This window comes from Haemaphysalis longicornis, unplaced genomic scaffold, assembly GCF_048455015.1.
Source record: "Haemaphysalis longicornis isolate Haplotype H1 unplaced genomic scaffold, Haemaphysalis longicornis Haplotype H1 scaffold_1, whole genome shotgun sequence".
NCBI lineage: Eukaryota > Metazoa > Arthropoda > Arachnida > Ixodida > Ixodidae > Haemaphysalis > Haemaphysalis longicornis.
Window position 1 is genome coordinate 275,042,363 of NW_027526203.1, and position 18,790 is coordinate 275,061,152.

Below are 18,790 nucleotides of genomic sequence, written 5' to 3' on the forward strand. Positions count from 1 at the left end.
GAAGTTTCATGGTAGCATTACACAAGTCCAATAAATGAGGTCCCATGCTTGCAGGTAGTCGACTTTGCTCCATTGCCAGAGCTGCCTAACAGTACCTTGTACACGGAACGCAACCTTAAACTGGGTGAAAGCATGCTTACCTCTATGTATTCCACTCAGAGAGAAGTCCTCAAATGGGTGCAAATAGCTTTGCATTTGCTAACGAAGGCTACTTGTGTGGAACTCAAAAAGTTTTAATGACGCATCGAAAAACAAAGTGTACATTCATTGTTGTGACAAAGAACAATATGAAAGATGAGCACAAATCAATATTGGCGTGGCTGTGAACAGTTACATTTATATGCAGTTTGTTGTCCTCCTATACGGCACCTATAGCAAGGACATGCAAGTGCTAGCAACAACAGGGCCACACGACACACACACACACGCATCAAGGCAAAAAATATTACCCCAAGAGACATGCACAGGACATCCACTGGGCAACGTGAACAATAAAAGTGCACTCAAAATTCATTCTCGGGCATATTAAAATTTGTATCACATACACATACCGGCAAGCAGTATTTAGTACTATGTCGAAAAGTTCGGCTGCTTGTAAATGTTGGTGCCATATAGGTGTTATTATTTTTATCACAACTACCGCTTCCAGAACGCCTGGAAGAATAAAGCTATGATCTGAGGCCGTACTTCGCACACTGGCTGTTGACGTGCCTCTCTTAAGTATCCTCTTAATTTTTGAAGCATATTTACACTGCCCTTCATAAAGCATCTGCAAAGACAAAAGAACACCGCCGTTCTCGTCAGCTTTTGTACACAGCTCCTTAGAAAGTACAAAAGGAACAGAAAGTGCCATGCACAGCACCCACACGCTTAAGCTAAGCTAATGTGCAGCACCGTAATGAACCATTTGCGGTACAACTGCATGGCGTTCTGGCCAAACACTCGGGGCAGTCAAAGGGGGGAGGGAAAGGGCACACACACTGATTTCGCCTGGACACCCCTGGAGAGATTAAAAGCATTTCGCCATAAACATGCAGTGTAGTCATATACAAGGTATGGCTAATGTACAATCAGTACATGCCCATAGTGCATAAACTAGCCACGGCATGGATAGAGTACGAGTGCCACCGAACATGCACCATAAAACACCAGTCAAGTCTTTAGATGCCTGGCCCTGGAATTTTTTGTATTTGACCATTCTTTGAAGCATACTGTGTGTGTTGACCAGCCTGCGTGAATGAAAATTCCTCTAAAATATAAAGAATAAAAACAGTGCGCATACTATACTAATTCGAATTTACGCACTCTGCAAATATGAGCGCGCCTTCCCCAATTTTGATCATGGGATTTTAGAAAAGCAGTGCAAACAGGCCTAGATTGTGAGCACCCTGCCCTGCTTTTAGAGTATCAATCTTTGACAGGGAAAATAAAAACTAGTTGCTTAAATTTTCGGTCATGTGGTAGGGTAAGAGAAATTGAAAGCGAGTAAAGAAACTTCCTTTTCACCGGAACACAAAATGCATTCAGACTTAGTAGGACTTGATTGCTGGCTAGTTGGTTCATGACGTACGAAGAAATAAGTTTGCACAAAAGTCATCTTTTGCGCAAACTTATTCCTTTGTATGCATTCAGACCTCACTTTCCACTTGTTGAAGCTCACAAATAATAATACAGAAGTTGAAGGAAGCAAACTTTGAACATATCTTTGATTGATTGGTAGACAGAATAATGTGCACAGATAATAATGGTGAGTGGTAAACCAACCCAAACAAAGGTAGCTACTACTGAAACACATTATTTCTAAATAATCACACCTTGTGTACTGCAAGATGATGACAGCATATAATTATATTACAATATTTTTTGAGTGCTCAGAACGAGTACCACCATAGTCATAAACCAGACCACAGGTTTATGGGCTGATTTCCGCTACGGTGAAACCAGGCCTGCCTTCTCTTTTCACATTTCCTTCAAAAGCTACAAATCGTTGCACTAGTAATTCCTTTACGTACAAGCTTTCTGCAAAAAATGGCCTGCAATATCGCACAGAATTTGACCCATTGCTGGTGTGTGCATGGCACACATGTACAGCTTTGCACACCACGGCAACAAGATGCACCAACAAGCAATCAGGCTCTATGCAGGGATGATGCACCTGAATCCACTGGCCTACATGCTATCCAGTGCGATGCCACAAGGTAAACGTGTAGAAAAAGACGACGACAAAAAAGCAACAAGATGAAAAGCAGTATGTGCACGCATGCAGCTGTTTGCAGATGTGGGCAATTTTTCCACTTGGCTCCTTTTTCAAGAAACTAATTTTATGGGACTGTATGCACCAGAATTCTTGTGGATTGAAATGTGGCTACAGCTGCTCCAGCAGCAGCCAGTACGCTGTGCTCAACAAGTAGTCTGGGAATTGCGATACTTTAAGTGTATTGGATTACTTTGCCTGTACTGTGCCAAACAAGACCAGGTAGCTCATTGGAAAGTACATGACAGTGTAATAACTTTGGCCACCTCAAGCAAGTTGCCTTAAACTTATCAACTTATGAACCATGTGTAAAGCACTAAGCTGCGTTTGTGAGTAGGATATGATGCCCCAGTGCTTGAAAGGGGTTTGTCAACAGGGACATACGTGGCTTGACAAATGCAAGAATGACAGCTGGCCCTTGGTCTCTTTTTCACAGAAAAATAAAAATACGTCACAAACGGCTGCAATGTGCAGTGAATGGCTGATTGCAGACGTCGTAAAATACAGTGAGGTCTTCTGCTACAACAAGGCTTCAGTTTGCTTTTTTTTTTCTCCTCTCTTTGTAAAGAAGGAATGGCATTGCACACACTGGCAGGCTGCCCCGTCTGCAATGAGATTAATAGTGGCAAATAACAAACAGTGTAGCACTCGCAAAAAAATGGAACCCACTGCTTTCAACCCCGTGTCGAGTAAAGCTCAAGTAACATGCCACAACTGCACAGCACCAAACAAGTAAATGCACCACAACATGCCAACAGTACGCCGTCACTGCCCAAGGCCGTCACTACCCAAGCAGAACACTTACAATTTCTTGCAACATAATTCATGCTCGACAATTATTAAGCCTATGACATTTATAAGCAGCAGAAGAAAAGCTTGTGACATTTCTTCTACTAAAAAAGAAAAAAAAAAAGCGCCTTGAAGGTCGCTCAGCCTTTACAGACTTTTGTGGCTAATGATGAAATAGCGACACTGCACCAAAATGCCCCGTGTTACTGTCTCATTAGGCTCCTACGGGTCACAAGTTTTTACTAGGATGCAATGCTAAAGCTACGTATGCCAGTGGCTGCCCGAGAGCACCAGGGAAGCAAAACGTGTCTCTGTTTTTCTTGTCGCTCAAGCACTGGATGTGCCACTTTGTAGCACACAATCCACAGCCGAAAAAATAAGTAGTGCACGTTAAATGTAACACAGCACTCAAGACACAAAAAATGTGCAACAAATCTACATTGTACCAAATAACTGTAGACATTGGTGCCGGCATGGGCGTCTGCAGAAATTTTCCCAAAATGGGGGAGCCGGGAAGAGGACTATGAAACCAGTGTCTCCGAAATAAAATCTAAAAGAACATTTGTAAAAAGCTGCATTATTCAACGTAAAAATATCAAAAATCAATCATCGACCAGTCTTGCCACTATCTTAACTGTGGAAGTAAGGCTCCTTACAGCTTCACCCTCGGATCACGACTGCTTCTTCCCCTTGATGCCTCTCCTGCAGACGGCCACGGGTGTAGGAGCACCCTGCAGGCAAGCCCGTTTCCTCACCATTGCAAACCAATTTCAAATTTATCATCACGACACTACGCTGGGGAAAAAAAAAAAAAAAGGGCGTGTTAGACAGGGCAGGATATGCGTATAGGCTGGTAGCAGACTGAGTTTGAGCCAGTGGCGGGTCTCACGCATGCGCAGAACAGTTCCGACTACGACACTCAATAATCAGCGCTGGAGGGTTCACAGGTTTTGGCAACATTGTATAAATGGTAGTCTCGAGTCCTGTAAAATGCGGGAGGGGGGTGGGGGCAGTAAAAAGAAAAAGCGTCTTGCACGATTAAATGTCAATAAATATATATGGTACTATATAAATCAAGTCAAAAACACTTTGAAGCTTGCATACTTTTCACATTTGGAAGGGCAACAGAGCCCCTATGCTAAAGTGGGCACAGCAAAGTGACAAGAATAAATTACTGGCAACACTAACACAGCTATACAATAACAAAATTCTAATAATTGCACTCTGAAGGTCTGGTGGTGGCCGCAAAGGTGCCACTGATTGCCTTAAAATGACTCAAATGAAGAAACATATTCTATATGGTCCACAGCTGTCACAGCCATACACTATGGATTACAGGGCAGCTTCAAGTGTCACAACTAGCAGCATCCTAAAAGCATATAAATTCAATAAACAAAAGTCAACAGAACACAAAAACAACAAATTTGATCTAAAAAACGCCACTAAGTATTCGACGCCCCTCACAATAGCTGGTCTCGTAAAATGAACTAAGCAAGCAGGCACCATAGGGGGTACACAGGGTAAAATGCAGAATGTAGATCAGGGGTGCTTCAGCTGTAGTCTTTTTTCTTCTGCCCCGCACGCGGCTTGATGTTCTCGGAGATCTCCCACATCGCATCCTCCGAGAGGTAGTCTTCAAAGTTGTTGAAGAAGTCGATGATCTGCTCGTTCCGCTTGAATGAAAATGGCCTGCACAGTTGTAGGACACGAGACTACCGTTAGGCAACCGCCACCCCCTTCAGTGCAACAATGCCAATGGTGGAGAAAATGCTTTTCCTTAGTGCCCCTGCTGTTTTTGATGCCGTTTGTCACCTCCAAAGTCAGGGGTTCGACAAAAGTTCGTCTGGTTAGGCATGGGAATGAAGAAACGAATTACGGTCATGGACCAAGTATGAAAATGTATTCGACGTTTCAAACGCGCATATGAATTCCTTGTTCACTGATACCTGGTCGGTGTCCGTGATTCGTTTCTTCTTAGTTACCTTCAAACTCTCTAGATGACACAATCTGCGTTAGAACTGCAGCTCATACATTTTCACAACTCATAGTTAAACACATCGGAATGTTAAAATAATTGCCATGGTTAACAATATTTTATTTTATAGGTGCGCAAATGTTTGAAACTTCAAATATTTCTTTAACAGTGTTTGCTATTCAGTTCAATTTACGGCACAGCTTTACTGTTTGAAGTTCTCAAATATTCGAAGCTTACAAATAATAGAGCAATAAAAGTAGGCACTCCCGCCCGACATGGAAACTTTTAACACTTCGCAGCACGACTGCGCTTTGTGGGTTGGCTCTGCCCCATGGCGCCTAAGCTGTGCAAAAGAGCGTAACGTGTGCAAGCTTTGGGCGAAGCAAGTGTACCCCAACTCCGGTGTGTGTTAGCTGAAGTGGAACATTGCTTGTGGTAAATTCATGAGCCAAAAAGAAGTTTCCCGTCAGTATAGTGGCATGAATGAAGGACCCGGAGTTATTACTTGTTGGCCGTGCTTGCAGCAAGGTCATACTAGCCCCTAGCATGTCTAACCTTTTTAAAATGACTCGAGGAAATGTATATTCCCTGCTGTATTCACAACGTGTTGAAGCACCCGCATTTCTTCATGACAATAAATGGCACATTGTTGTTCCAATGCTTTGCCATCTTGTCTTAATATTTTAGTTCAATCTTTTTGTAGCATTTTCTTATTAAGCACTAGTACATGAACACTCAGACGTGTTAAGCCCTGACTTCCCGGGTTATATATTTTTTTAGGTGTAGTATTAGGAGCTCTGTACAGACTAAAGCACAGATAGTCGCGTTTGAAAATAATCAGTTCAATTCAGTCAGTTTCACAGCAGAGCTGTTATAGGCCAAGTCAGGGCTGTAGCCTGGATTTTTTTTTTTTTTTTTGGGGGGGGGGTGGGGGGTGTTATGGGATATGGGAAGGGAGAACTTTTGCTAAAAGCTACACTAGCACTTGCTCACACGCTGACTGAAAAAAATTGCAAGCGGGGGGGGGGGGGGGTTGAACACCCAAACCCCCAACCCCTCTGGTTACGTCCCTGGACTTCGTTCTGAGTGAACTGAGCGCGTCAACAGGGTGTGTAGTAAAGAGTTGCGTTGAAAAAATTAATCTTGTGGTGAAGCCAACTTTCTGGTGAAAGCTCTGTAACTCTCAATCTAATGTATCGGTATCTTTAAAAAAAATCATACTGAAATTGGCAGCTAGGACAACTCTATCATTATGCTGAGTTTTGTTCACTTGTAATGATTAGTTCACAGTTAATTAAGCTGTAAACGCTACAGAATTTTCGTCTGCTGTCCATCTATAAGTACGGTTACAAAAAAATGGCTGTAACTCTTGTCTTGTCGAAACTATCCTGAAACAAATTATACGACAATTAGCCGCTACGACAATACTAACATTACGCCGAGTTTTATCTACTTTTCACATTTACACACTTCACAGGGAAGTTGTAAATATTGCGGAATTCCCATCTGCTGCCAATACATGGGCTTCTACAGGAGGTAAATGGGCAGCCTCCACGTTTGTTCACTAGAATAAAACTCTAGTCCATCCAAGTTTCGTCCAGCTAATTAACTAGGAAGTATGCTCAATCACAAATTACAAACATTGTTTTGTGCACTGCACTCAGCTCCACTGGTCATCCATCCTTCACAGAATGGAGGAGCACTGCATTTGCTTTAATATTCATATTTGATTCGTGTCCGAAATTTGATATTTGCGCACCTCTAGTTCAATTAGCTTCTTGCATTATGGTTAGCCCATTGTGCAAAGCTGGGAAATAGGGTGGGGATTGAATACGGATCATATGAAGTCCTTCAGGCTTCTCTCATTATTTTTTTTATAGCTACCACATTTTCCTGTCTGCAAACAGACATTTGTGCAAAAAAAAAAAAATAGACTGAATGGCGAACCCACATTATTTGCTAGATCAAATCTTAGTATATGATGCACCTACTTTTTTCACATTTGGTGCAACAAACTGCATTAAAGAATCCCGTATGAGGTTGGCATCAAGGTATTGGTGCGAGCAGAGGTCAGTTACAGCCTCTGGCACAAACTGTCATACCCCCTCATGTGACATGTGAGAAGTGGGTAAATAAGCTGTGGCATGTGCTGTGCGGGCATCACAACATTCCCGTGAACTCTATTTTTTAGCTTAGCTTTCCGCCAGCACAGACATTGTTTGCAACATGCCCCTTCTTTCCTTCAAAGATTCACTTGCTCAGCGGTACTGCTGCACATGCGAAATGGGAGTGCGTATGGTTTATTCCCAGCCCCAACTGGTTTGCCCTGTCTATCAAGGGAAGTGCCCGCAGCCAGTTTCCACACTGCAACCAGTGCCACCAGCTGGTGAAGTCTTGTGGGAACGAGAAGGACAGGGAAGGCATATTTGCTATGTGCAGATAACTGGCGTCTGTTTTTTATGATCATCAGCCTTTCTTGCTTGTGCGGTTCAAACTTCACATGCCGTGGTACTGGCCGATTATCTTTGCAGCATACAGACACTCAAGAAGAAGCTTGCTGACAAGGACAACTACAGGACCACCAAAGTGGGGATAAAGCTAAAGCTATCTGCACATGGGACATGCTGCTGGTGAACATTGCAGCAGTTTCACCAACCATGGCCCCTGTTTTTACTTTTTCCAGCTCCTGCTTTCACAACAGGGCGTTGCAGCCCTAACATGAGTGTATCCTACAGGGCAACATCATAACAATCGTCGCAACTTTGCAGTCGTTACTTGAAAAGAGGGTGCCATGTTTGCCAAACACATTATCACGAAAGGTCTACCAAGCACTATGCCCACAGAGCAAAATGGCAAATCCTTTGCCTCAGCGTTAAAAGACAGCAGTTCTGTCTTTCCTTCAGCAGTGGCTTATGGCTACACGTTATTGCTGAGGTCAAATTATTCAGTCATGACTCACATGTGAATAACAATTATTCAAGTATCTATACTGTGCCCATGCATAAAAACCACTGCTAAGTTGCACCAGTGGAAACCTTAGGAGAGAAAGAAAACAAACAAAACACAACTTGTGCAACAAAAAATGCAGTTTGCCAAAAAAGAAAAAAAAAATATTTGATGCAATTCACGAGTTTGTATCACTGAACCATGCTTTGCAGCATGAAAATTTGACATTTGCATACTTAATATTTAACAGGCATTTCCACATAACTGCACATTGATTGAATTGGTGAGATACTTGCTTTTTCTTAAAGCACCGCATGGGCTCAAGGATGTGAAACTGCTGCCAGCATTTGGTGAAGTTCACGATGGAGTCGGAGATGTAATCAGTGTTTCCGACGTGCACAAAGGTCAAGTCTTGCAGTATCAGACCACTGAAACAAGACAGTTTTATCTTCAATGCTGTGCATGCAAATAAATCGTGATTTTCACTAAAAAGTACTGCAAATAGATTCACAAGGTTGTCATTTATATCTTAGAACGAGGAGCAAGTGGGCTGGTTGTTATTCAGCGCCGTGTGTGTCCTCTACTCTGAGTCCCGTTAGTTCGCGCTGTGTCTCCTGTCTTTGTGATTTACAGCAGGGCTAGCTAATTTGTCTTTTGAAAAGGCGCATGATGATATACCCTTAAAGAAAAAGGGATGGACATAGATAAACATGATAGCATGGAAGCAGGTTGCAGCCAGCATTACTAAACGAAACACTATACTCACAACACCGATACGCAAGCCCTGCCTTCAAATCACGGCACTTCCTACATTATTTTTCACTGGGTAGCTCTTTTTTGCATGCAATTACTCAATTTATCTTACAACTATGCATTGTTTTTTGAACCTAAGGTGGAGACGCAAGCCCTGCCTTCAAATCACGGCACTTCCCACATTATTTTTCACTGGGTAGCTCTTTTTTGCATGCAATTACTCAATTTATCTTACAACTATGCATTGTTTTTTGAACCTAAGGTGGAGTGGTGCGCTTTACGTTGGTTTCGGCACAGGCCACATAAAACACTGCCCTACACTTCAAATACATTTTTCAAGGAAATCACCCATTAACACATTATTTTTAGGAGCTGATGTGGAGTGATATTTTTTAGGTCACTGCCGATGCAAAGTGCATAAAAATACTGCTTATAAACTTACGAAGTCAAAACTGCCATTCAGCAAGGAGTATATGTTGTCGTACATAAAGGATGACCCTTAACAAAAAGTGCCATTTGACATAGAGACCACAATGCAAGGACAACACTTGGCATGGCCAATAGCATAAATTCTTATTCTATAATGTGTAAATATGGTGATGACACTAAATGCAATACGAAGAATGGCACAGGCCCAAAATAAGCACAAGGGATGAAAAACACAGTAGCGCAATTGTGAGCTTCTTGCTGTTAGTGAAAAAGCAACATTTGGCTTAGACGTTCTTCGAGTGCAAAACATGACCACTACTCGAGTTTATTGACCATGTTATAAACGTGATTCAAAACCTCTTTAGTGCTTTTAAGTGCCCCGACACAACATCGCAAGATACGCATTAGCTGGCACACAATAGCATGCTGCGCTAGAAACCCCTGTCTGACTGCGCACAAATAAAACAAGCACATTGTCTCAAATACCAAAAAATTACGCCAGATTTGCCTTTGAGACAGTTGCAGGAAAGAAAAAAATCTGTGCGAAAATCCCGCGATACAAAAACATGTGATGTTCACGTGCTACACCTTGTGAACACAGACAAAAGCTAAGCAGCTCTTACAGTGACATGAAGTTAGGGTCATGCATGGAGCCACCGTATTCTACAACACCACGGTACGACCCAACTATGCTGTAGTTATGCTACATTTGATTTCTTTCTTTTTTGCGTGCAACAAGCAACACCAGCAAGAAAAACTGCACAGACTGCCAGCCAAGACTAGGGCATCCTGGACAAAAGACGTCCCCCACCTGGTGGGGTGGGTGCCCTTACAGCAGCACCAACGCTCATCAGAAAAACATTTATTCATCCTGCTCCTCAGCATGCAGACAGAAATGTGGCCAATTATTCTGACCCACATTAAGCAGCTTCGTTTTAGAGCACCAACATGCTTTGTATATTTATATGCAGAGGGAATAGGACAGCAGGTGTCCATTCCTATTAGCAGAGCTCTGCTTTCATCGTTATATGTAGTATTAGTTTTTACTGCTTGGTGTTTTGAGCTCAGAACGTCAGCGCTGCTTCCATGTACTCACATGTATGGGATGCACGGTGGCGTTGTCTCTGCCAGAGCTTGTCTGTATGCACGGAAGGATGATGAGCTATCTATCAGGGCACAGTACTCCTTCAGGCCCTGGAAAAGAAATAGGCAAGTAATAAGATACAGCATGCCACCGAGGCAGAAAAGAAGAAGAGAAAAAAGCAGTGCACTTACTTCGGTAATGTTCTTCTGCCACTCAAGGCGGCGAATGGGTGCAGAGTCCAACGCCGACAGGATGGCTAGGTAAGAATTGAAGTTGTTGATCTTGCGCAGGTGTTTCATGATCTTGATGAACTTGACCACCACTCGCTCGCGCTCTTTCGCGTCACACTGCTTCAAGATGCAAGAACGTGCCCTAAGAGAGAAAAAAATGCATTCATACCGTTAAAAATAGGGCCAGAATAAAAAGACGCAGTAAGCAACATGTCATCAAAAAGAAAACCAAACGTTTTGAAGGTGAGCTACATCGAAAAACGAACAAGGCCAGGTTAATTGCTCTTAATAAAGAATATTCAGAACTGTAAGTTTATAAAACAGAATACGAGGTAAAAAAGAAGAAAACATGCCTGACGATTACGATACTCCCTAATACAAATAAGTGTGCTGCGCGAACTGCAGTCTTCTAGGTCAAGGTGCATAGCTGCTGTCTCAAGAAGTGATCGCATGATCAGCGAACGCAGGACGGTGTGTGCTACTCTGCCGCTATCTCGTAGCACATCGGCACAACCAAGCAAGTTTTGTAAATCATGTTTGAACCTCCCGCGCAAATGTCACGTGGTTCGGACGAGCCACGCAATGAGGACGCCGACGAAGGACCCAAAGCCTGGACCGATGATCGTGCAGCACGCAGAACTATTGATGCCTGGTTTTGCTTTTCCTTTCTCAGGAGGCACTAGATGCCAAGGGTGGTTTTCGCACACATATCCAGCGCGGGCTCGGCAACTGCCCTCCCCCTCACACTTTTGGGGGAGAATGTCGTGCCACCTCGGCAAACGGCCGTTCCCCTCACAATTTCGTGACACTCTCCTCCTCTGTTTTCTTTGAGTCTTCTTTCTTCCCATCGTTCGCTCGGTTACAACGACAAGGCTATCACCGTCACGAAACCACAATAGCGCCGGCAAAAGTGCAGCGCACTAAAAGGAGACAAAGTGGCACTTGTAACCTTGGTGCAGTGTCACAACAGCATTATTTATTGCAGGAAAGCCATCTAACTGTGAAAAGGTGAAACTATCCGTGACGCTCAGCATCACTGCTCCTCACTTGTTGCTTTTACATTTAAAACAATAAAAGACTAGTCGTCTTGAATTTCCACCTACTTGAAGTTTCTTTGATAAATGTGTTCACTCACTTGTATTTTCGCGAGAGAATAAACAACTGGCCGACTTCGATGTACGACTGCTCGAAGTTCCTTTGATAAATGTGCTCATGCACACACCCTAGTTCCTATTCTTAGCTATCAGGCATTCTATCTCATTAGGTCAGAAAGACTGGGTCACTTACACTAGAGGATATGTGAGACAGACAGCAGCAAGCTTGAGCAAGTGCAATTTATGCTAACCGTAGCTAGCAGGACGACAGCTAGGCTGGAACAAAACAGCGAAAATGGTTTACAATAATCCAGTTTACGTTAAGCATTGTTACTCCGGCCTGTCGCCCGTGTACAGAAGAGTTCTTCAGTCATCTTGATCGACATATCAGGGGTCAAACGCCATGTGTTCAGCTGCATGCGAATTACATCATGGCGCCAATGCTGTAGCCATACCTGACACTTTGCAAGCCTGCTCTACATGGGCATGTTGTGCAGATAGGACAAAGACATGATTGGCTGCCTTTTGTGACGTTACTCACAGCTTGAGGAGAAAATCCCTGGAAATACCCCAACTGTATCTTTTACCAATTTGCCGATTTCGCGGAATTAAACGGCTACACATTATTCGTATACATCAAAGGTCCACAGTCCTAAATAACCACAAAGCACAAAATTCACCAAACCTCTTCAGGAGCCCTGTAAAAAAAAATTGGCAGATCCCACGCAGAGGCGAGAATCGACATAGCGCGAAGCTTTCATTGTGGAATAGCTGGGTTGAAATGAACTGGTGTCTGACATTTTTTTCAGTGTTGTGCTTGGCGCAGTTTCTGATTATTCAGAACATGAGCCATGGTGAGTGCGTCGAGAAATATATGAGGCAGCCGACCCTTTGAGTGTGATCCGAAGGAGTGAGCGTTTTCTTGTGTAACTTCGCCTTGCCTCCCCATCACAAGTTTCTTACCGGACCCCACGGGCGCGATAAGCTGAGGCTAGCAAGTGTTGTCGGGTGTAAGATCAAACCCACGGCGCGTAGCAGCTTCAGTCTTTGGCTCTTCAGTCAGCAACCTGACTGAAGAGCCAAAGAAAGAAAGCACTTCACAGGAATATGAAACGTCATTTCACATAAATTCAGTTGGTGTAACGATTTCCGATTTGGACAAAGCTTGCAGGGTTCCAAGCAGCTTCAGCAATTCAGAACTTGAGCATGACAGATACTACAGTCTAGTCCACTTATAACAATATTCAAGTGCCAAGGAAATTCCATCGTTATAACCGATAATTGTTATAAGCGAATTGCGCAAAAAGAAAAGACAAAGCAGAGATCAAAAACGTTTTATTTGAATGCAAGCAAGGTCGTACTACCACTTAGTTGCAGAAAAAATGCCGTGGTCGGTCAGCTTTGTTTGCTTCACGCAAAGCTGGTGCACATCTTTTTAAAGAGCATCTATAGGTGTTTCATCTAGCTGAGCGAAAGGTCCTTGGAGGAAACGAAGTCCCTTAGGGACTGTATCATGCATTGGGCCTCCTGCAAAGACTCTACCTGAGTAGGCTGCTCAACTGCGTTGTCCGAGTGTATCATTGTCAGCCCTGTCCGCAGCACGTATCCGCGCAACGATCGCCTCTTCAGTGAGGCACTCGGAAGTTTCCAAAACATTGGCCCTGACACCCTTCCGTGGAAAAACGGAGGCAGTTGAACAGGCACCCAGTCAAATTCAAAGCGGTGTGCACGTGACACAACAGGCAAACGTACACGAACACGCGAGCGAGCGGTGCCAACAGCAACGCGAGTTTGCGAGGGAGCGGGTGCAGGGCGATGCCAAAATGGTGGCGCCGGGAGGGGGGGTTCGGAAGGAAAACTGCTCCCCCCCTCCTTTCGCTTCTTTGTAAGCTGCGCAGTCGACTCGTTTCCTGAGGGGTGGAAGGGCTGTGAGACACGATGCGTCTCGCAGCGCATGCCGTCGGCGCAAAGAGCTGGCGGTAGCTTTCAGTGCGTGCTGTAACCGGATTCGATCATTCAATATCAATATTCAATATCCGATATCGTGGCACTGGAGCATTGTAATAAGAAGTTCATTTTACCATAAATTGCATACGAAAAAGGCGGTGCCATAGTTTTTCATCGTTTTAAATAATATATTGTTATAAAAAGTATCGTTATAAGTGAACTCGGCTGTATATGCAAAATGAAAATTACAAATAGACATCTAGGGTAGAACAAGCCTTACCAGTAGGACATCTTGTTGAAGTGTTCAGTGAACTTTGTCAGGTTTGGACTTGAATCTTCATTTTGCTCTTTTGCCCAAATGAGAATCTCGGAGATCTATAAAAAATAATGAAGAAAAAACAGCGTACGCAATCATAGGGCTACTTTGCTGCAAACTGCCATCTTAAAAAGACGTTAACAGCATGTGTATTGCTTATCCAGTGATTTCCAAACTGTGTAGATACACATGTACCCTCAAGATCATAATGTGTGAATAAACAAACAAACATGCCAAGAATGAAGTTGCGGCAAGTTCTTAGTAGCTCCAATGGCCACTAAAGCACTAAAGCAATCTTCAGCGAACTTCTCATGCAGGCTCAGTCGTGCCAACAGGATGTTGCCAGGGATGAATAGCATGATTTGTCACAAGAATTGAACAGTTCGTGTTGAGTAATGCTGTTTACCGTGTTAAGTAATGCTTGATAACGCCCATGCGACCTGTGTTCGAACGTGCAACAAAAGAATGTACTAGCACTCAAGGCAAGCTCAATCTGCATCGCTTTCTCAGGAGGCAGGAGAGGAAGAAAACAACTAACAAAAATCGCAAACTGCGGGCTAATTTTGTAACAAAGGCATTTTGATTTCAGAGAATGTAAGGAGGCTCGACGGACAGTGGCACTTAGCCTACAAGAATGTGCACACAGTGCAGACAAGCCGTAGGGCCTTGGACAGTGCCTAGACACATCTCTGCAGCACAACTCAGCTGCTCAGCACTTTGTGCCCCGTCTTCGGGTGCCTACATACGTAGCCTGACACAATCTTGCTGCCCGGCTCGGGTGTGGCCAAAGTGAAGGGCTACTCACGTCGATGCGCTGGAAGAGGTGAGCGTCGAGCAGGGTCATCTGCTCGGCCAGGAGCTCCGACTTGAAGTGGAGCAAGGTGGCCGGCTGGGTCGTGACGCGCAGGTTGGCCAGGCTGCCACCGCAGCCCGGCGGGGCTCCCCCAGTGGCACCCCAGGGGAGGGCCGAGTGCAGCTGTGCGTGCGCTTCCCACTTTTCCACCACCTTGGCCCGCAGAGCCCTTGCCAGGCTCAAATCTCCCCGGCCCACCAACTGGTGCGAGAAGGACGTCAGGCAGCGCACCATGTCTGCGCCCGCGTCGCTCAGCCTGGACAGGTGGCGGAAAGAGATCGGCTCAGCTCGGAAAGCCCCCCCCACTCACCCTTAACCAGGCTCCATTGGCACTGTGCTGCGTGCATGGACCTCCCCCTATGAGTGGGGGCATTTAGTTTATGGCTTGAGAATTGCCTCATACGCTACAACAATAGAGCTGGAGCAATACTTTCGCTCTTTCCCAGCCTGACAAAAGATGTCACAGTACACTGAATGGGAAAACCTTCAACGCATAATTTGACTACCAGGATAGATAGAAGCTGAAATGAAATTATACCAGACACCACAACGCTCAAAACAGAAAAACACTTTCACTCGAACACACTGTGGCACCTTTTAATTAAAGTGGGCATTACAGTAGGTCTTAGTGAGCAAAATTTACCTATTCTTTTTTTTTTTTTTTAAGACAAAACTTGCAGCCAGCTTGGCACAATGACAGAGGAAAACTATCAAACACAACGGCATGTCTGTCTGCTCACAGAGATCACGGACAAAATGCACTCTACATTACAACCTTCCATCGCTGCCTTCTTGTGTAGTTTGCGAACTACTTTACATGAAAAGTGCTGCCTGTCACACACAAAGTTGCTTTACTTCTTTGAACCAAACTCAGCTTTCAACATAACCAACTAGTAACACTGGCAACAGATGGCAGTGACATTCCAGCACTGCAGCAAGCAATCAATATGAACAATTGTTAAAATCAACTCTAAAAACCTGCACCATCCACTGCAGTCAGGGCAATGGCATGCTCATAAAAAAATATTGGCCGTGTATCTGCTCCTTTCGTTGCAAATGTCCACAAAAGATGATAGTCTTTCGGCGACATTTTCTACGTGAATGTTTTTCTTCACTTTCCCGCTCATCTCTCATGCTGTTCCTCTCCCATCGTGCTCCTCCCAAGGTAAACACGCTAGAGGTTTGCTCAAGTCAATTTAAATTTACCGCGTTCCAACACACTAGGCCAGGTGCATCGATGCCAGCGCTGCCGTACGGCGGAGACACGCGTGAATTGAGGCACCCTACTTCAACGTTTATAGAACCATGTTGCCCTTCTCCAAGTGCATTCCAAGCGGAACGTGGAACCTATCTAGGGGAACCTTACGTAACTGTTGCCGTTTGATTTCTTAAAATGACGCCAGAAGCTATTGTGGTGTGGGCAATAGCAGGCGACGGAGTGAATTTTTCTTGTGCAGTGGATGTAGAATTTGCTATTGCAAAAATCAAACATCCATACATTTTTTTATAATGGAACACTGCAAATATCACTTATGTATTGATTTTTCGCCTCATATTTGCATAATGTATTGTTCTTGTTCAAAAATTTTGACAAGTATGAACATTGCCACCTAGACGTTTAGTTTTGGCTGTGGGTATATAAACCTATTGTGCAGCTTCTGTTTCACTTTGGCCGGCTGGATGAATCGAGTCACAGACAGACAGACATACAGACAGACCAAAATTTCTGTGTTTAAGTCGCCCAAGAAAGACTATCGCCTTTAAAAAAGAATTCTCCCCATATACCTGCACCACACTAACTGAAACAGTAGCAATGAGAGCAAGTTGACAGCAATATGGGCAAGTTCATGAGGGTAATGACTAAACAAAAAAGCACAGATAAGAGCAATGAAACGACAGAAAAGAAAAAAAGAACACTTCTGTGCTTCTTTTTTTTTTTTGTCATGCTGTTTACTGCAAGGGGAATTCCCTCTGTAAAAATGAGGAACCCTTGAACTGTAAAAAAAAAAAATACTTTACGAATAATAAAAAGTAAGCGAGCATTGCTATGACTGGATTGCTACCGTAGAAAAGAGGAGTGCAGGAGCATAAACAAAGCATGATGGTGTGTTTTTAATAGAAATGAGGATTTGGCAACGACATGCACCGTAGTACCCTTTCCACTAATCGCTCTTCTGTATAAATTGCACGATCATCACGGGTCCACTGCACACAGCTCTAGCAGAGCACGCCTGCATGTACTGCCTGGCCACACTGCAGTTTCAGAGGCTGCACTTACCCGAGGTCATCCACGACTCGAACTAGGAGCGAGAAGGCCCAGCGTGCATACTTCTGCCGTGTGTCTGAGAACTGGATGAACTTGTTGTAGCGGTAGATGAGCTTGTTTACTAGATCCATGGGGCTCACAAATGTCTTGTAGGTGGTCAGGAAGGCTTCTTGGTAAAAGTACTCTTTTTCTAGGGGAAAACAAACGAGGAAAACATTCCGACCTGCTCATCTTCACGGAGGCGAAAAGAAACACCCTTACAGACGAGCAGCTCTGCCACTGCATTGGCAAGACACCCCCAAGAGAGAAAAGACAAGGAACTCACCACTGTTTTCTGGTACTGCAGTGGCATGGATGATGAGGGCATCAGCTGGTCCGCCCTTAAGCCCTCTAACATCATGTGGCTGTTGAAAGCAAGAGCCAGACAATCAAAGAGCAATCCAAATCTCAACCACTCACACAGTTCCCCCCCTAACAGATTTCTCAATTAAGATAAACAGACACAAAAACAGTTCATTCTACAAGCATAAGAACAACGCAAACAAATGATTTCATTGGTCCCATTAACTGCTAACAGTTTCCTATTGCTAAACATTCCCTCTTTCCATGATGTATGTCTGTTTTTACAGCACATTTTTTCGGGGTGTACGAGATAACAACTTGCACATATATGCAGTAGTGCACATAGGTGCACATATCGCACATATATGAGATAGTAATTTGCACATGTATACGGTACCATACGTCAAGTAAAAAGGTATGCTTACACTAAAAACATTGCTTCACAAAAGAAGGAAGCTGCAACAGCAATTTGTAATGCCCACATTACCGCTAAGTACTGTGGACAAAACTAGAAACGCTGAATGATGTTACAATGCTCGTGGATAGTGACATCGCATCAAGACAGCTTGTGCACACGTGAGAGGTTTATGGAAATTGTGCAGCCAATTATAAATTTACTATTATAGAAACCTGTAGCCAACAAAAATATAGCCTTAGCCTTCTCTCCTTCAAAGGCAGTCAACAGTCTTCTTTTTTTGTTTTTGTATACTTGTTTTCTTTATTATTTTGGCTTCATAACCGGCTGTCTCATAGCATTCCCTTATTGCCAGCTAAGTTTCATGTCTTCTTGGAGGAAGACTCCAGGCTTCAGGAAAGTTTTAAGCTAGTCAGAAGAAAAATTTGCACTGATTTGCCAGGCACAATGCTTTCCCAAGCCAAGAAAAAAAGGTGATCAGTGAGAAGCTCCACCACCAAGATAATTAACATGACAGCAGCAAAACATACTTAATCATATGAAGGCTTTCCACTACTAATTGAAAAGCTCCACAATAGAGCAACTTCTTCTACATGCATAATAGTAACGTAAAAACCTGCCTATAGTACGAGGTGTAACTTGGAGATACAAAGAAAAATTTTTTAATGTTTGCGTCTGCATATAATACGTGAGGAAAGCTCACAGAAAGTTTTTATTTGCATTGCAGTTCACATTAAGTTGTCATCTGTTTCTCTGGCACTGTCTTCCTCCTACCACGGAAAGACATCTTTGGTGCCATCAAGTGCAACTTGCCGCATTTCTTAAACGAGCAACTGACGAACTCCTTGGGTATACTGGCTCAAGCATGTGTGATCTAGCTACAAAGCATCACCGGAAAGGCCTGTTTCAGCCATCTGGTAAGCACTACTTCTGGGTCTCCGGACCTCATCCCGTCAAAGTAGCAGCGCTTGGTTTGGTATTGAGAAGGCTAGCAAATGCAAATGCCCAGCAGGCTGCAATTGAGATTCTATCTCTCCAGGAATGACGACAAGTACAGTGCAAGATTCGTGCAGTAGTTTTTCCATGAAGTTGGCCAG

At 43.8% G+C, this 18,790-nt stretch overlaps 1 protein-coding gene across 2 annotated transcripts in view; it reads right to left on the minus strand.

Annotated features, from left to right (window-relative positions):
* Window positions 1-212: 212 nt before the first annotated feature.
* LOC144146221 (rap guanine nucleotide exchange factor 1-like) overlaps window positions 213-18,790 on the minus strand; it is a 66,612-nt gene continuing 48,034 nt past the window's right edge. For both annotated transcript variants that reach the window (XM_077678196.1, XM_077678188.1), the window contains 8 exons: window positions 17,262-17,340; window positions 16,949-17,126; window positions 14,623-14,926; window positions 13,782-13,876; window positions 10,422-10,602; window positions 10,243-10,340; window positions 8,261-8,392; window positions 213-4,732 (listed from right to left, as the gene is read on the minus strand). In XM_077678196.1, coding sequence (XP_077534322.1) covers window positions 4,594-4,732; window positions 8,261-8,392; window positions 10,243-10,340; window positions 10,422-10,602; window positions 13,782-13,876; window positions 14,623-14,926; window positions 16,949-17,126; window positions 17,262-17,340 — 1,206 coding nt within the window. In that variant the 3' untranslated portion in view covers window positions 213-4,593. The remainder of the gene's footprint in view (window positions 4,733-8,260; window positions 8,393-10,242; window positions 10,341-10,421; window positions 10,603-13,781; window positions 13,877-14,622; window positions 14,927-16,948; window positions 17,127-17,261; window positions 17,341-18,790) is intronic.